The sequence below is a fragment of the Pipra filicauda genome, unplaced genomic scaffold, assembly GCF_003945595.2.
Source record: "Pipra filicauda isolate LSUMZ 115617 unplaced genomic scaffold, ASM394559v2 scaffold7_size6619720_pilon, whole genome shotgun sequence".
Taxonomy (NCBI): Eukaryota; Metazoa; Chordata; class Aves; order Passeriformes; family Pipridae; genus Pipra; species Pipra filicauda.
In genome coordinates, this window is record NW_024104976.1 from 5,525,073 (window position 1) to 5,544,216 (window position 19,144).

Sequence of the window (19,144 nt, forward strand, 5' to 3'; positions counted from 1 at the left end):
AGCTGGCAAACCCTGATGGGCCCTGGATAACCTGACAAACAACTGCACCAGGAACCCTCAGTTCCAAAGGGAAAGTGCTTGGAGACACACAGCCTGCTCTGGATGGGGCTGATTTTGGCCAGCTGCACACTGTAAACCATGAAAGCTGTAAGCAGCTGGACTGCTTAGACTCTTTAAATAAGCCATCTAACTCACTCTGGTCTTCCTTCATTGTGTAAGGTGAAAAGCTTCAAGGCAAGGAAGCATATTTTTTTACACCATTCTGCAAGATTTTGACTGATGTTAAAATGTCAGAAAAAGAAACTCAAGCATTTAAAATCAGAAGTCTGCATTATTTCTTACTTCTATTGGGTTTATATCTGCTCTAAGTCTAGTACATTCATTAAACCCACCTTTGACTTACAGCAAAAGTAAAATCAGGTCCTTCTGCAGGCATCACCCTAAGTGCCTAATGGCACTGCTCCATTAAAACAAACACTTGCTACAGGCACAATTCCAAAGTGTGCTTTGCAAGATGGTGGAATCTTAGTCCAGCACTTACTCTGTGCAGACAATATTAGTACATCAAAGTGCTGATAAAAAGGGCTTATTAGTTCATTTTGCAGGAACAACTATTTTGATAATGCTGACACATGAGATGATAAATGATTAAGTTCAGCAGCATTCTGGCAGTTTTCTTACCATTAGATGGTTAATTAGGTGAAATGGTATTTTTTGTTATATCTGATACATCTGAAACTGTCTCTTTACTTAAAACAAAAAATGTACAATTTGTATAATCATAGCTCACTGCATTTAATTCACAAAGCCGTACATATTAGGTGTGTTACAGGGTTACACTGCTATGTGTAAGTATATATTCTTTGATATTTAGCTGCCAAGAACTCTGTTTACTTTAGTGGCAGCTTAATAGAGCCTACAAGATGATCATCTTTGTCAAATAACCTCATGGCCATATATTCCAGCGCAAAATAACATATCTTATAAAACAGGAGGATCTCATGTCTGTGTGCTGAGTCACACACAGCCAGAAGCGTGTGTAAGATAATTTTCCATGGACTGACTGCAAACCTGATTAGCTCTCTGCATCTCCTCTGCCTTGGGGTTTTCAGGAAGCCTTTTTATGGAACAGGTATTTCCCTCAAGCTGACAGGATACACTTCCTTGGGACAAAAGAGATAACAACAAAAATTATACAATGTATGTCAAAATTTGTTGCAATGAGATACACAGATGAAAATCTGTATTTAGAAATACTGGATTCCAGAGTTGTTTACACTGCACTGTCTCCATAACATTCTTTGGTCGAGAATCTAAGGAATATAATATCATCACAAATCTATAAGTTATCTTCATGGATAAATCTTCATAATACAAGGGAACAGGACTGTAAAAGATTCATGAACTCAGAAGTTTTCTAATTAGCATTTCTGTTTCTAACAATTTTATATAAATTATTTACAGTAAAAAAGCCTAAGCTAAGGTGTACAGAAACAGCCAAAGACATGATTGGTTTATAGTCACAAAGATAACTTCAAATTCTAGGGGAAACACTTTTTCCTTTAATTTCCTTTAGCCAAACAGTGGTAGTTCATCATGTCTAAAATATATTTTTCACGAGTGACTGAATCAAAAAATTCAAAGGTTTGTCTCAATTCAAGGCAGCTTTTAGACTACAGGAATTCCACCTTCCTGTGGCTTCCAGCACAAACCCTGACGTGAGCAGTACCACACCCAGCAACCTTTGCCTCCCAGAGCTCCATTCCCTTTCCACGTCCTCTCCACCAGAGCAGTAAGAAGAAAAGAACACACAGTGAGGCTCAAACATGGGTCTGCATCAGTAGCAGGACACCTTAACCACTGTTATATCACATCTCTGGGAGTGACTGAACATGATTGTCACAGCTGTTTTTCAACTCAGACATCAGGCACCTTAGAAAGAGATGCATAGTTGAGCATCACTAATTTACAAAAAATATGCTGTAATAAACAGCTGAATAAGCAGTGGTGTTCATTTTTTTCCTTCAGCCTTATTTACACATTTGAAAGACCTCTCAAGCAAAGGCTAGAGAACATGCAGATAATGCAAAAACTGATCTGCCCTGCACAGCACACCCTATTTGCTTTTAGCAAGTCCCAAGGCTGAGTATGGTAATTGCAGAAATGAAAAATCACCACTTAAATTCAGCTCTTAGTCTGCAGCCATTCTTGAGTAACAGAAAAGGAGTGGTATAAATAGATCTGTGTGATGAAACATTAAGTGAAAAAAGGCAAATATGTTGTAACAACCGATCAAAACCTGAAGAATGTCAATAGCCAAGATCTCTTGACAGATACTCAGGTACTACACTCACACCGCTGCCTGACACCACGAGTAACACACGACTACAAAGCACACAGGCCTGCATCCTTTGGTGGTGGTTTCAGAAACTGGTGACACATCCAGACTAGGTCTGGACAAAGTACTTTGGTATGGTAGTTGTTAAGCAATAGTGCAGAGACAAAGGATCAGGCAAGATCCCAGTTCACTGAAATAACTGTCCTACAGGGAAGAGACCTCGCCTGGGGAAACAATCACTTATTCCATCAGCAAAGGCTCTTCACCTCTCTGCTGAATGTGTCTCACTGACAGATGGAGCTGTTAAAGACTTGAAGGGCTAGACATTAGTGTCACTCTGGTAGGTAATTATTTTAAAATCCATACAAACTTAGAAAAGTGTATCTTCAAGAGTTTATGAATTAAATATAAAGGCACTTTTTGGCAGTTAAGTGTGTATATATTTACTGCCTGAGGACAGGACATTAGTTAAAAGTACAACTGAGAGAGCTTAACAGTGACTCTAATTATGAATGGACTGAAGTAATTAAAAACATAATGTAGAGTGCTAAGAAACTGCTGACAAATGGGTCTTCAAGGGTCTGGTTCTTCGGGAAGTAATTTTTCTCATGTGCATGTTTCATTGATTTAGTCATCTAATTTAAGGCAGTCCAAAATACCAAGTAAAAGTAAGCACTCAGAAAATAATGCAGCAGCTGCATCCACACTGGTCAACTATCTCCAGTAATTGCTGCAATTGATTCAGTTTTCATTCATTTCACAATATTAAGGCTGGTATGTTCCTTAAATAATTATCTGATGAGCAGGTGCAAATAACAGTATCATTAGCAACTAATGCTTGAAAAAGATCACGGTTTTACAACAAACAAAAGAGATAACTGCACAATAACTGAAAGGGTGTGAGATTTAACCATAGTCTCGATGCACTCAGCAATACAACCCCCCCTCTCTAAGAAGCTAAGACTGCTGCAGTCAAAGCAGTAACACTGTTCCGGCTCCACGGGCAGCCCCACGCGGCTGCTTCGAGCAGAGAGTGTTTGTTATCTGCGGCCCAGGAACCCCGACTGTCTGTTTGCCACCCGGGTACAGGATGCACAACAGGCTGTCTTGTAGTAGGTGTAGACACAGAGCCTGGCCTGAACCACCACATTGCAGTTGTAGTATTTATCTTTGCAGTTCTCATCTGTGGAGGAAAAAGGAGAGACAGGGAACTGAAGAAAGAAGTAACGGAGCAACAAATAAGCAATCTCCTTTCTTTTTACCACGTAAAATCCCTTGGATCTGTATTTAAACATTCGTTCTCGGGTCAAAATAAGCTACCTATGCAAATAAGTCAGATTATTCAAGATTTTATACATTATAATAGAAAAATAAATAAACCATGGAAGAAATGTACCCATGCCCAGTTCCCCTATTTTTTTTATGTAGTTATCTTAAAGTATAATTCTCAACTGCAACTTGTCGTAGAACATTAAAACTGTTTCTAAACTATGTATCTTTCTTGCCTTTGCCACTCTCATTGCTATTAAAATCAAATCTGTAGGAGCTGAATGACTAATTCCAAAACCAAACTGTCTGTATGTGTATATTTAATATATATATATATATATAAAAGAAAACTGCTTAATTGCACTTAATGTCTTAGTTTAATGTCGTTGGTTCTTACAGAACTTGTTACCAAATACATATCATACATGATCCTCTTTCTGTTTTAAAGACTCTGGCAAGAGAAACCTTGGAGAATGCAAGGAGACAGCAGAAAAACACCCTGTATGTAGCATTTTCACAGAAGCAGATCTCTCACATTCTTAGCAACTTCAAAAGTAAGCCAGTTTCTTACACGTTACTAGGAAAACATTTTAAATCAGAAATGAAAACCTACTTTTACAGCACAGAAAAGAGCTGTATTTTGTGTAAAAATAAAACTCTGTACTCAATAAAGAAAACACACTGTTAAAATACACTCTTCAAGACTACTAAATATTTTCTCCACTAGATGGAGATCCATAGTTAAAGCAGAAGCTGCCCCTTCCTTACCTATTTCAGGGACACAATCTTGTGTGTTGCAGGGTTCTTTCTCTTCGGGTTTCAGCTGTGGGTCACACTGGGAACTGGCTGCCATGTCATCTGACAGACACCGCACCTCCCGGACCCGAAATCCTCCTTCACAGGATTTGGAACACTGAAACAATTAAGCTGAAGTTCATGAAGACAATATGAGATGTGTAAATACAGAAAGAAAAGAAAAGGGAACTTTGAAGCCAGACCCAGGCATCACTGGAGCCTTTTATCAACTTCACCACTACAGTTTGTTATTTTCTATCTATGCAGCCCATAATATACAGGTGCAATTTTGTTAAAGATTCCAAAACGGTTTTGAACACAGGAGAAACAACTGGACAAGTAAATGTGGTGACACTGCAACTGACAGCAAGCCAGGATAGTTCCCTTTCTGAATTTATTAGTTAGCTTCTTGCTTCTTTAATTAGCCTTCTCGTTCTCTGCTTATTTATACATATCTCCCAAATCTACTCTTTCCACATTTCCTACTTTAAGAACTCCCCGCACTGAACTTTACTACTTGACTGCACTGCCCTCCACTGCCCTTTTGCCATTTAATAATACTCAAGCAGGAATAATTTTAATTGCCTTTTTTTCTGGCACTCAAGTATTTTTCACCTCCTGCAACACAATTTTACTAAGCATTATAGGTTTCTTTGAAGGAGCACAGAAATACTTTCTTTTGATGTCCGAAGTCTGTTATGAAGCCAGAGATTTTTGTACTTGCTTGTCATGGTATTTTTAAAGCCAATTATTACACATTTCTGCCCATATTGAAGCAAATTCCCTGTTGACCTCAAGAATTTCGCCTGAGTGAGGTCTTTGAGATTTGGTTCACTGTCCAGTTTGACCTAATGCTCACAAACTTAATTACATCTGGGTAATTTATAATGATTAAAACCTTAACAGCCCTGAACTAGTAAGAATGTCTTCTTTCTGACTTTTTTGGCATAATTACTTCTTTTCCTAATGCTGCAGAAACAACTTATCATGATCATAACAAACTGACCAAAGTATTCTCAGTATTATATTCTTAGACTGCTCTTTCATCTTTAATACAACCTTTCAAAAGGGTAGCTCTGGGGCACTAATAGAACACCTTTTTTTCCAGCATTACTCTTGTTACATGCCTATATAGAATACTGTAATTATTCCACAGGCAGCAATAAGAGCTTCAGTTCAGGTTTGTAGAGATCTTAAGCACTTTAAGTGGAACCAAGACACCCAACAGACTGCACACAAACCCAGCCATTTGACCCCCCTGACTGAGAGGCCGTGCCATTTATTTTAGGTCATACAAAAGGTCTGAAGAGTTGAACCTGACAGCTCCCAAACCTAGAACAGGGGCTTTGGGTCAGCTCTTCTGCTCCCAGCTAACCCCTCATCCTTTCTCTTCAGCTCTAACAGTAAGAAATGCCACATACTCTGTTGATAACTGTAACAATATAGAATGGAATCATAGAATAGTTTGAGCTTTGAAGGCCACCTAATCCAGTCCCCCTGCAGTGAGCAGGGACACCTTCAACCAGAACAGCTTGCTCAGAAAGAGAACTGAAACACAAGGTGATTTTATAAGACCTCTGCTAGCAGATGTACTTCTTCCTACAGTGAAGATGGTCACAAAGGCTTAGACCTTTAAGGATTTCTAGATGCCATTTCTCAGGAAGGGATCTCTAGGGATCCCTAAATACCTCTCAGATCCTGAGGAAGTCAGCACCTTGTTCCTTGTGCCTGCAGAAAGCACATATTCTCACTTGCACAGGGACTCTGCTGCCTTCTCTGGAAGCAGACGGTTCTGTCTCTTGTGGCTACACATCCACAGGTTCACAACTGAAAATGGGTTTGCTAAGGGGAAGTTATTTAATCTAAACAGTTCCATAAACAATCCGAAGAACTTCCAGCAACACCAAAGAACCTGCTTTGATCTGCATGGCTTTATTATGAACTTGAGTTGGATGTTGCTGTCAAATAAGCACCTATACCTGCAATTAAGGGAAAAAAAACAGGATTCCCTTCAGCTGACTTAGTTTGTTAAAAACATTCTACCTCCTTCTCTTCTTTCTAGTGCTGCCAGCAGGCCAGTCAAATAATTGAGCATTTAGCAAAAAGAAAAATCAAAATAATTTCTCTCTCATGTCATGTGGATGAGATATTTCCAAAGGTTCCCGACCAAGGGAACTCAAACTAAAGGCATCTGAGTTACATCCACATTTCAGAGCTGTCATTGGGAATTTGATTTAAGGCTCAGAGAAGGGTCTAAGTTACTGCATGAGATATGATGTCATCTCATTCTAAGATGACAATGAACTTCCTCGTTTTCATGTAGGGGAAAAATGCTGATTTTTTTCTGGTAAAAATCCAATAAGCTTTATTTGGTATAGGAAATGATGGAAAGACAGATAAAACCAAAGCATTTTGTGGCACACTGGTCAGTGCAGCTGGTCCACTTTCAGGGGAAACTGAAGATACATTGAGTTCTACATTTTCTCTCAATAAAGTCCTAAGTATTACAGTGAAGAATTTACAGTAAAATATTATGGCAAAACTGACTTTAAAAACCAAATACATCCCTCATTCTTTATTAAATGCCCCTTAATTTTAATGAAATCAGAGATCTGAAAGGAACTTCTCGGTACACATTGTCTCATTATAAGGGGCAAAACAGGAAGATTCTCTGAAGAAGAGATGAGTGATGAAAAGACAACTATGCAGCGTCTCCTTCTGGTCAAGGTATTTCCTAACTTTCCTAAGCTCCACTGGATAAAGGGTTTACTTTCTTTTTAGTGTCATTCCTGTGCAAAATAAAGTCAGTGTCATGATCAGTGGCTCTCTTTCAGTATGAATGGAGAAAGCTGTATCAAACAAAATAGAGACAGAGGAAAGCAAGAGAGACTTACTGTGCTCCATTCTGTATGAAACCACTTAGATCCACACGGTTTGAGGTAGCAGGATTGCTGGATGGGAGGTTTTTCCAAATATGAACATTCATAGGGGTCCAAAACATCAAAATTACCTTCAGTTTTCCTAACACAAATGACTTCTCTCTGTTGAGTTCCACTGCCACATTCAGAAGAGCACTGTATCAGAAAACAAAAAACAAGGGGGGGAATTTGTTATTCTACTTACGTCCTTCAGCTTGCTTACAAAGTAACGTTTGTTCCTGAAATAAAATAGCACACACCCTTGCACACATGTGTACTTGCATTTTAAGTTAATATTCAAACAGTAAGATCTGGGCACCTATCTAGACACTAACATCCAAAACCCATTTCCTCACTTTCATATGTTTTTTTCTCAGAAAAAATGAGCTTCACTATATCTTTCCTTCCATCACTGGCACATGACTTGAAGAGAAAGGAAAAGGGCAAAGTGTTCCTTAAGATCCTGCAGTAAGATTTTTCTCTCTCAGAATTAGAATAGCAGCCTGGATAAACCTTGGGTTACTGTTATTATTTGTATGCAGTACTAACAAAGCAGCCACTGGTCCCAGTTAAGTACCAGTACAAGAAAAAGCTGAAGGATATAGTAGTGATTTAATTCATCAAGTGACTACTGACTGTGTCAGGTATTACATATTTAATTTTTTTTTTCATTTTAAATCTTAAAAACAGCTATAGAAATAAAAAAGATACTTCTGTGAATTTTTACTCCATGTGGTACCACAGACTCAAAACATATCTCTAATTATTTTAATGAATAAGGACTCTAAGTATATTTTTGGAGAAATGTGAAAGTGTCGTTTCACCTGTAGCTACAGAAAAGAAACTGCTATTTATTTTTCTAATCAAAAGAGAAGCATAACTCACTTTCTCCATAAACTGCTTCTCGCTGAAGCAGGATTGTATGTACTGTACTGAACTTTTGAGGGTTATAAGGTTAGAGCACAGTTTTGGAGCTTTACAAAGCTCCACATTCTGTGTTGTTCTTAGAAAGTGCCTTGATCTGCCAGGGTGTTATTTTCATGTTTGCAAGTATCTGTGTGATGTAGTGTTGGTTCCAGTTCTGAAAAGCAAATTTGACTCACTTGGATTCTTACTGTCCATTTAAAGGTTAGGTACACACACAGTACTGTTCCTGGCACTTGTAAAAAGGCTTTTAGAAGATGATTCCAGCAACATACGGGTTTCTGTGTTGCATAAAGGATTATGATTTTCAGAAGGCTTTTTCTAGCCTAAACCAATCATATGTTACCAGCAGTGGGGATTTTATTTATATTTTGGGTAGAATTTACAATCCCTTTACCAGATTCCCACAAAAACCTTGAGCTGAACAAAGAACCTTAAGATAAATGCACCCAAATAAATCCAGAAGTACAGTAACTGCACTTTGTTTAACACCAAACATCTCTGTTGCTGCTCCGTTTAGCGGTTCCTCCAGAAGACAGGCTGTGAACATCCAGCCTGAACATCCAGTGCTCCCCCTGCTCTGCTCTGCTGACTGTCTCTCTGCATTTGGGTATTTAGAAGCCAGGATTTGATGCTGTCAGATACTGCTTTCAGATGACACACAGCAAAGACTCTGTACCTTTGGTGTGCACTGAACAGTTCAATCTCAAGCAAAGAAAGAAGGCGAATCAACCTGAAAGACCAGGGAAGTTTGGATGCCTTTACTGAACACCTCTCCTGGGGCAGCAAAAATGGATCCAGAGCTCCCATTCAATCAGCTGGAGAGGTCTAAGTGACAAGCCTTGATTTCATCTGCCATTAGAACTGCAGATAAGTATTTCTGAAATGTGAATTTGTTATTGTCATACAATAAAACCGATTATCGCTTACACTCAGAAGCATTAGCATAGCAGTAGCCCTGCAATCTCCACCTCAGCTGTACCAGTTTAATTTCCAGCTCCTTATCAGCTGGAAGGGTCTCAGAATCTGCAGGGCAGTGAGTTACCAGCCCAGCTCCAGCCAGGGCTGGCACCAGCACTCTCAAGAGCTCTCCAGGCTGTGCCAGAGCCCTCAGCAAGGGACAGAAATGCCCGGGCACAAGGTGGCAGCTCCTAAAGGGCTACTGAGGTGGGGATAAAGGGAAGAATTTACCCTGAGGAAAGGGCATCAGGATACAGGCCACTAACCAAGTTTGGTTCTTTTGCTTGTTCTAGCAGAGGAACAACAGTACTGAAGAAAACTTTTGGGATTAACCATTAGTTTTTGTCTTATTTACTTGGAAATCCCATATACATATATATATATGTATATATCTCCCTGCATGCATGCATGATCACAAAGGCTTTACTTTAAAAGATGCAAATCTGTTGCTTTAGTGTTCACCTGAATATGCTAAGCAGCATTCTGTTATCTTCCATTTTATAAATACATTGGGTCAGGAGACGAAAAATAAAAAAAAAAAGTACAGAGAAGAGAAGAACAAAATCTTATTTTCATCAAAATAAAAAAAAACAACAGCAGGTGCTGAAAATTATTGAACATCAACTGAGCAAAATACAGGAAAAAATACCCAAATATTCCACAGAGATGTAGAAATACCTTATGGCACACATCGTTATTGCACAAAAATACGAGTTTTAAATTAAAATACCAGCAGAAAACCAGTAGGTACGTCAGATATAGCACTTGGCTCACCTGTGTCCAGCCCCCAGCAAACCACTCCACTTTACCAGCACAGGGTCCATTATTACAGGGGGTCGTTTCCGAGGGTCTGTTGTTGCCGCAGCCCTCCAGAGGCAAACTGCTGACGTGGTTGGTCATGCAGAGCACGGAGCGCGTGCGGATCCCGGCCCCACACTCTGCCGAGCACTGCGGGAAAACACACCCCGGTCACTGCACTGCCCCCCACACTGCACAGCATCCCCGCGAGAAGCAACAGCCACGAAAGGAAAGCAGGTTATGCAAAGTCACTTATTTTTACTTGGCATTCAGCTGTAGGAAATCGTCTCACAGTTTCACACTTTTGAAAGCACAAGCAGCACCTGTCTTTACAGTCAAAAATGAAAGGATTAGTTAAGAAAGACATCTCTTGTTTTACAGCTTTGTAATAGCTTTCTTATTTTTTCCTTCCTTCTTCCTGCCTGTAAATTCATTCAGTTTTATTTTTATTAATCTTTTTGCATCTCAGTTGATAGCTCTGAGAGCAGATAATTTCCATAAAGGGCTTTTCAGACAGCAGTCCTACTTCAGCCTTTGATTTGTTCTCTTGAGTTTCTCCTCTGACCACTTCAAGCTGTCAGCCAGGTGGATCTCACACTGCTTGAAAGGGCAAGGAAAACTCTGAGGGCTGTGGCACTGGGAGTAAAATGACTGTGTAGCACATCCTGGATGTTCCACAAGTTGACAAAATATGACAGCACAATTGAGTAGAAAAATATAAATTTTTTTGACAGGTGGTTTCAAAAGATTGAGGTAAATCCTCAGCAATTAACTGTTAACTACCAGTAGTTTTTGTCTAACCTGTTTCAATTGTAAATTGTTAATTAGTCTTAGAAGAGGTAGCCATAGAATTTTAGGTACATTCAATATTGCTTTTTAATGCTATGACTTCCCAGCAACTAACATTTACCATTCTCAAAGTTCCACTGCTAAATTCTGAAAGCTCTTACTAAATAGTGATATGCAGAGTCTCATGTCACATATTCAGAGACTGTATGCATGTCATCCATAAATCATACAGGATAAATTCCATTTTTGCCCTTGGAGTTTGCTCTTTTATCTACTGTAGCAGGAAATCTCTGATATTCCACTGTTCTAGGCAGCATCAAACTACTGACATCTAAAAACCAGAAATATGTCAAGGAAGTAAGAAATTCCTGTGTTAGACTGTTCTTTTGTTGCTTAATTCTTTCTTACTCTTCCCTTTCGTGTCTGGACCATTAATACAAAGAAAAACCTATGTGCAGCTCACTGAAAGATATGTATATAATGGAATTTAAACACAGCAGTTCTATCACACATGCAAAGAAAACCACGAGTAAATATGCAATCTATGGGAGAAAAGGATGCACTTGATTGCTATTTCAGATTTTATGTTTAACATACCATGAAATTAGGAGAAACTGTGTTTTTCTTCCACAATGAACACCACATTCCTTGTGGATGAATATAACTCTGCATTGGAGCACTTTTTAAACTTTATTAAATAAGAATGATTCAAAAAGCTGGTAATCAGACACAGAGTTGACCACAGCTTGATTTGGCTGCCACTGGTAATAGTGTCAGGGTTCACTTCCAGGAGTTCAACTACAGGACAGCAGATGCCATGAGAGCACCACTGTTAATAACAAGGTGAACAGATACAGTCACTCAGCTTCTCCAGAGGGACCAGTGACTGAAAGTACAATCGGCTGTAAACTGCTCTTTATTCACTGAGCAACACTGGTAACCTGTGTGAAACATCTAGTCATGTTACATTTATCTCACAGACACAGAATAGAAAAATGTTTTTCCTATCAGCAAGTTGATTCCTTTCACAAGATGTTCAAACAGGATAGCAAAGCTTTACTGAAATGGAATGCCTACAAAACTAACAAGTGATTCAACTCTGTAAAGCAAATTTTTTAAGAAACAAAGTACAGTTTTGGAAAAACTAGAAATTCAGGTTTCTTCCTTCATCTGCAAGATCAAGTAATTAAGCTTTGCCTAAATGATGGCTATAAGTAACATAATGAACCTTTTTTATTGGTGATTCTGTGAAAATAGTCCACTTTCACCCAGATATGTAAAACAGACCTACCTCCTCAGCAAACCAGATTTCATGGCTAAGGAGGCCTTTTCAAAGTGAAGTGGCAAAATCTTGAAAACACAAGAGTGATGTAAATGTGCCAGTAGTGACCACTTTCCTGCTTATATAAACTGAGACTACACTGCACCCATGTCCAACAGCCCTCTCTCAGGTAACGTGGCCTTGCTGAGCCCCACTCGATGGCCACCACTCAAACCACTGTGCAGAAACACATCTTGTGGCTGCTCACCTTTCGTCCTTGGCAAGTATATTCAATCACATTAAGCACAGAGAACCAGATATATACTCTGTAAATACTTTTCTTATTTCTAACTAATTTTCATTTGACAACATAATTTGCTTTTCTGCTTTGCAAACCAGAGCTGGGAACAAGTTTAGCCTATACAGTCATCCAGAAAACCTCCACAGTCTTACCTTTTAAGTGATTATGTAGGAACTAGGTAGGCTTGCATATCAAATAACAAAGGAAATACCAAATGGGAAGGTATAGGGTTGTCCTACCCTCTGCTGCAATATTTTACTACAGATTAACTGCCCTCTAAGAATTTACAAAGCAAACTTCAACCTGAGTGTTTCATGTTACGTATTTATTTTTTTATGTTTTTTTTTCTTCTTTTCAGTAAAAATCTTCTGTGTGAAAGCCATGGATTTCCAAAGTGCAAGGCAGGGAGTAGGGAGAGTTTGGATAATGAATCCTCCCCTTTGGTTTTCACAACTGACACACCCACTACTTTCAATTTGGTGCCATTGATTTGTTGCATTAATACATAGCAACTGCCATAACCTAACATTGTGAAATGTGAGGAACTTTCACAAGCTGCAACTTTATTCTGGTCCTATTATTAAAGATATTTTGTTTCACAGTCTTGTTTTAATTGGCACAAATTCCTCAGAAACCTCTGTCTGTGTTTTAAGGAGTCTGCCATTTTTCCTCTTCCTGAGGTCCTTCCCTCCTGAGTTCAATTTCAGAAGCTTTCCATACCCATTAAAAACTAAAAATAAAACCCCCTCATTCAGGGCTCTGATAGTTGTCAGAAAACAACTGAACAGCAGTCCAGGAAAATAAGGCTAGTTCCTGCAAACTTGGAAAACTGCAAGTGGAAGCCTGGATTTTTGTCAGAGCTACAAGACATGGGTATAGCAAAAAAATCCTCTTAAACAGTGCCAGTTGCCCATCACCAACGTGCCAGCCCCACTCATTACCCTCAAATGGGGCAACAGACCACAGGAGAGTGGCAGCAGGAATTCTCCTGGACCTCCAGAGCCCTTTCACTCAGGTCTCAGCATCACTGCTGGCATTAATTAAATTTTTAAATAACAACCAATTGAGTTTGAGTAAAACATTCCCATTTGTGTAGGATTTCTATGTACCACACTTTAACCTTCACCATCTTAATTATTTCCCACAAGACAGTAAAGATTTTTATCAGTCATCCTCCTGATGTTACACTGCTGCAAAAAATAAAAATGAAGATCTACGTTTCCAATACATTTATGAAACTCCTTAGCATTATTTGACCTACTCTGAGAAAACACATTTCAGGAGGGATTTTGGACAGATTATGTAACCTTTGTTTTCCCAATAATTAACTCAGACTTGTGTTTCAGAAGCTCACTTCTGGCCACAGTTCCAAGACTGGGGCAGATTTTCAAAGGATGTAAAACCACTGAGAGCTGCCTTGATTTCTTAAAAAACGAAAAAGAAAGGGGTGTGTTGTAGCAAGAAATATCCTCATGTATTGCCAGAGCATTTTCTGATGCCGAGATTTGAACTGTTCCCCTTCAGAGTGCATCTATGCAACACAGTAGGTGCTGGATCGGTCTCACACTTCCATGGCAGCCTTCCAAGGGAACAAACATTCTGAAATACAGTCTTAGTCTTTCAGCTGGATCATGATTGCTTTTACATACACAGTTACTTTATATGCAGTAGGTTACACCGTTGGTACTCACACAATACTGATGCTCTCAGGAGTAGTTAATGTGAGGGAACAGAACAGACTTCCTCGCTACTCTGGCTCATATAATAAATATTACTTGCCTTGAGAGCTGTAAGGACTTCTCAGGGCTTGAGTGCACCAGAGCAGCCTCTCCTGGGGCCTCCACCCACCCCCTGCTCATGGCCTGGGGTCTCCATTTAACCTCAGCTCTGGCCCATGCTCAGAGATGTGCCTTTTCCCAGCCACAGCCTGGGGTTCAGTGATCCCTCACCCTTGGACTCCCTTCCCAGCCCGACCCTGGCACTGCCCCATTCCCACAGACCTGCCCCAGGATCCCTGGGCTGTGTCTGACCCTGGTGACTGTCACTGCACTGACTTCCAGCTTCCCCTTGGCCCTTCCTCATCCCTGTGACGGTGCCTGATAACCCGGCCCCTGGTTTGGCCCTGCCTGCCACTCGTGAGCCCGTCCTGCCAACCTCCCCTGCCCTGCCAACCTCCCCTGTCCTGCCAACCTCCCCTGCCCTGCCAACCTCCCCCGTCCTGCCAACCTCCCCTGCCCTGCCAACCTCCCCTGTCCTGCCAACCTCCCCTGCCCTGCCAACCTCCCGGGGACACAGGGAAGGCTCCTCCTGCCCTGCAGGCTTGATCTGCTGATCTTCATGTGGAGCAGCTGAACTGTGGCACAGCCAGATCAGCTCTAGAGAAGGAAACACAAATCTCTGCAGGTCTTGGCCCCCCTTCTATCACAACTCTCCTGGCTGTGTTTCATCGCAAGTTACGAAGTGTGTTACATATTCATACATAAAGAATGCAACCCTTCTATTTCCATATGATTTCCACATGAAATCAATGAAAAGGGCTATTTTATCTTGTTTTGATTTTATACTGAAAACAAATAAACAGTGGTAATAAAAAATAATGAACTCTTGCACAAGCTCCATGGTAATTTTTTCCCCTGTTTTTTTTTTCTTTTTTTCCCCCCAGGATTCAGGAGATTTTAAGTGAACTACCCAGAATTAAATAAAAAATAGTGAAAGAAGAGTGTAAGGTACAGTATTCATTGGTGGTTCCTCATCTGACTCTTCAGTAAACCCACTCAAACCTGTTAGGCAATGTTTTAGAATTGTGAGGAATAAAGCACTGATTTTTATGAAGTTCTCTTTTCACTACAGTTCTCTTATGGCAGATTATTACAGAAGCATTGCCATTACTCCTTTTAATGAAGAGTGAAATCCAGAGCATGTGTTTGGTTTGTTTTGATTATGTTCCCTGATGTGCAGCATTTTTTCTTTCTTCCCAAGGTTTTATTTTGGCCGCAGAATCTCATTAACATCTAAGAATTGTTTGTATTTTGGCTTCTTTTCTAAGTAGGCTGTAAACATAAAACGAGAAACAAATGAACAGAGGAGATGGCAATGAGGAATAAACAAAAATGCGAGAGGGGAATGCTCCAGTTGGAAGCTGCAAGGAAACATTGGTGAGCCTCCCATTGCTGTAAATCAGGAGAATGCAGTTTCCCACTTCTGACCCACAGGAGAAGTAAACTTTCCAGCAATTAGAGCTGTCAAAGAATCAGTCATGTGAAATGTTTGCAAGAATCTCATCTGCTCCCATCAATCCCATTCTGTTGCTGAGTTCAGTAAGGTTCACCAGATTTACTCTCCTGATTAATGGATGCTGGTTGGTGGAGCTGTGCTGTTTTAATGCAGTGTGACATCTTTAGAGAATTAGCAGACAGGAAGCCATCTTTCTAAAAATGCACATAAAAATATCACAAAAGTTTGTCCAGACCCTCTATAGGCAAAAGAGGTTAAAGATCATGCAGAAGTCAAAGCCACGAAACTTAAGTTAATTCTCTTATTTACACTCAAGGTAGAGCAATAAATATAAAGACACAGACAAATAAGATTGGTCTCACTTTGCTACTACAGACTTTTAACCTGCAATCTTTCCCATTGAAATGGGTAAAAATTTCTATTTCTCTCAAGATTGAGCCTGGGGGATATCAACACATGGTCACAAACAAATGACAGAGTACATACTTTTCAGAAAAGAAGTGTTTGTTTCCTATGGATGAATTGCTTTCCCTCCTTCCTTTACATGTTTCACCAGTGTGGCCACACATGTCATAAGCTTTGCAGGTAAAAGAGTGTGTGTGTGTAATACACACACAATGGACTTTGATACCTGTTTGTCAAAATAACACAGATCAAGAACTGCATTGTTTCAGGAACATGCAGGGATTTTTAATTTCATATATAAAGAATCACTGTGTGCAGAAACTGAATCCAAGAAGGTCGATGCCACGGGGGGAAACAGGTGGCCATAAAATACATAAATACATTGTGGGAAAACAGGAGTGGAGAACATGGCAAGAAGGCAGCCAAGTGTTATTTACAGAGCAAAGCCACAAACAGACCACCCTGGGAAGGAAACACAACTCTTACACACAAATCTGCATGTGCTCTGCAGGGTTTTAAGTGCACATATGTTATATTGCCAAAGTTACATTTAGGGAAATTTAATGACATCATCTTCCAATTCAGAACCACAGAAACTATCAATGAAAATAAAGGTAACTAGCATGATTTTTTTCATCAATTAAAACTTTGCAAGGTTTCAGTAAAATAAGAAAACCCAAAATCTTTCCAGCATCCCTAAATTAGATCTCGCTCTATTTTTAAAACACTGTTAAAGAACACCCTTGTCAAATTCTGCACACATGTACCACAGTTATCAAATCCTGAAATTTAACATCTGTTGGCAGCAAAGACAACTGTAATTTTTCTGTTACTGTGATTTTTCTTGATGTTTCACTAATTAACCAAGGCTGTATTGTAATGCCCCATGTACCACATAAATCCGGACACGGAGGTTTGATACATCCCTTGCTGAAAGGGAAAGGACGTGTTTAACTGATCTCCGACAGCCCTCTGGAAATCTCTGCTTGCTGCATGTGCAACAGTACACATTAAGTGTTTGCAAAGTGGGTTCAGGAAAGTACAGACCAGGCCTCCTCTTAGGGCTGTAACCAAGTTTGAACTCAACCATTTCAAAGTTCCAACGTTCTCAAAAGTTAGGATAAGTTCTTTTACTTCTTATTTCCAGCCACGGCTGAAATGTCAAAATACAATGGGAAAGACTGTTCTGTGGTATTTCCAGCTGGGACTTGAAGTAGGCATGTAATAAATCTCACAAAGAAGGTCTGTTCTTGTGAGATTTCCACCACAGTTTTGCAGACTCAAGAGGTTTGAACAAGCTTTTTTAAAGCATTTGAACTTTTGGCTGCTTATCTGAACCATTTGTGGCTGCCCATCGCTGATCTGTGCTTATTGCTGGAGTGTGGCTTGGCTTAAAGCACTTCTTGAAGAATTGTTTGGGGAAATTACACACGCAAAGTCCATACACCTGGGAATGCCCACTTCCACTCCATGGCAGGATTCTCCTCTTGTCTTTCAATAGGAACACACTCCTCTACAAAGAAAGAGAGACTTCTGACCCCCCAAAACAGCCCTTTTGTGGCGAAATAAGAAAGCTAATGCCAAAGGCCTGACTTTGCAAAGCTACTGACTACTCCTTTATTCCACTGACTCCCACTGCAATCACTGCCACTGGGCTCCTCTGAACACCCCAGTTATGAGGTATGTGTGAATCTTAGAAGATCATGCATATCCCAGCTCAAATCTACGTTTTTTTCCTGAAATAAGCTGTTCCTTACATCCTCTTTGTGAATCCAAACCCACTGCTGGCAGAAGTGGTGGTGAACAATGCCAACTACAGTAGCAAGCATTTGGAAGAAATGAATCTGTACACTTATATAAACTGAGAAGGTAACAAAATCCATTCTTTGCTCTCTGGCCCTAAAATGTTTGTGGTAAGAAAAAAAACTCCAACATTTTCCACATTACCTGCTTCACTTCTATTCAACACATATAAATAAGCATAATAACATTCTACAGTTATGACCTTCAGGTCAAAAGCTGCTTTTAATTCTGCAGAGGGCAGAATATTAGTGTAGAAAAATGAAGCAAATGGTGCTAGAACCTTCACTGGAATGACTGTGCTTTGTGTGGTGGAACCAGTAGCTGATAGCAGCTGGGTCAGCTTTTTCAAGAAAGATGTCTTTGAGGGTAGAATGCATTTTTCTCTCTTACTTGTAAAATATCACTCAAAAAAAAAAGGCACTGCCATTTCCCCTACAGCAAAATCTTTGCCCTTTGCACTAATACACCTATACTTCACCTGGTAACTTTCTGTCCATACTATGCCAGAGTGTACACTGGAAAAAAAGTGACAACAGCACAGATTTATTAGTCTATATTTCTGGTTTTTTTATAAACTCTAGTTGAGTTGTCTAGAGGCTGAAAATTTTGCAGGCCTTTAATTGTAACAAGAGTCTATCAGCCTTTTTAATTATGTGATTTAATTATCAGCTACCTGTTCTACTTTTGAAGTTCCCGTTCCACCTCTGCATTTAAACCATGTGCAAAATCTTCTGAGTGTCCAAACTAATGCTCAGCCCATGAGCCCGACATTCCCAGCTTTCAGAGGTACTGCTGCAAAATGATCTAAACCATGAAATCTTTAAGTTATGGATGGAATCTTACAGCTCCAGTGAGAAATTACAATATTTGTCGGTCAAAAAAAAGGGAGATGCAACCAGGAGTTTACAGACTGAAGGCTCAACTTGTTTCCAGATGAAGTGGATAGGCAGGCATCCACGAGAGAGACCAAAATACCCAGCTTTTCCTAGCCCATGTTTGTGAGCCTTTTAATGACAGCATAGAAATATCACCACTGAACAACTCTGAGCCCAATCACAAAACAAGGTCAATCACCACTGGGTTTGTTGCTTTCATGCAGAGACTCATTGGAATAAAGAACCCCCCATGTTCACGAAGTACAGGAGCCTGAATTAAGCTTGCCTGAGTTTAGGAAGTTGTTCCCCTCTTTTCACAGCTAGAAGATAATTGTTTTATGGCTTGAACTTAAACCCAGACATCAGGCCTCAAATCTGCATCCTCTAAAAAAAACAGTGAATGAGTTTGAATTTTAAGAGTTTGAATCTTGAGTCTCAGGCCTAAGCAAGGCAGAATAATAAATCTCAGCACAC

The 19,144-nt window shown here is 39.9% G+C and overlaps 1 protein-coding gene across 1 annotated transcript in view; it reads right to left on the minus strand.

Moving 5' to 3' along the window:
- Positions 1 to 1,244: 1,244 nt before the first annotated feature.
- Positions 1,245 to 19,144, minus strand: part of THSD4 (thrombospondin type 1 domain containing 4) — a 99,438-nt gene continuing 81,538 nt past the window's right edge. Inside the window, exons 9-12 of the mRNA XM_027736915.2 lie at positions 9,979 to 10,152; positions 7,297 to 7,476; positions 4,376 to 4,520; positions 1,245 to 3,521 (exon numbers count right to left, since the gene is read on the minus strand). Of these exons, the coding sequence (XP_027592716.1) occupies positions 3,379 to 3,521; positions 4,376 to 4,520; positions 7,297 to 7,476; positions 9,979 to 10,152 (642 nt within the window). The 3' untranslated portion in view covers positions 1,245 to 3,378. The remainder of the gene's footprint in view (positions 3,522 to 4,375; positions 4,521 to 7,296; positions 7,477 to 9,978; positions 10,153 to 19,144) is intronic.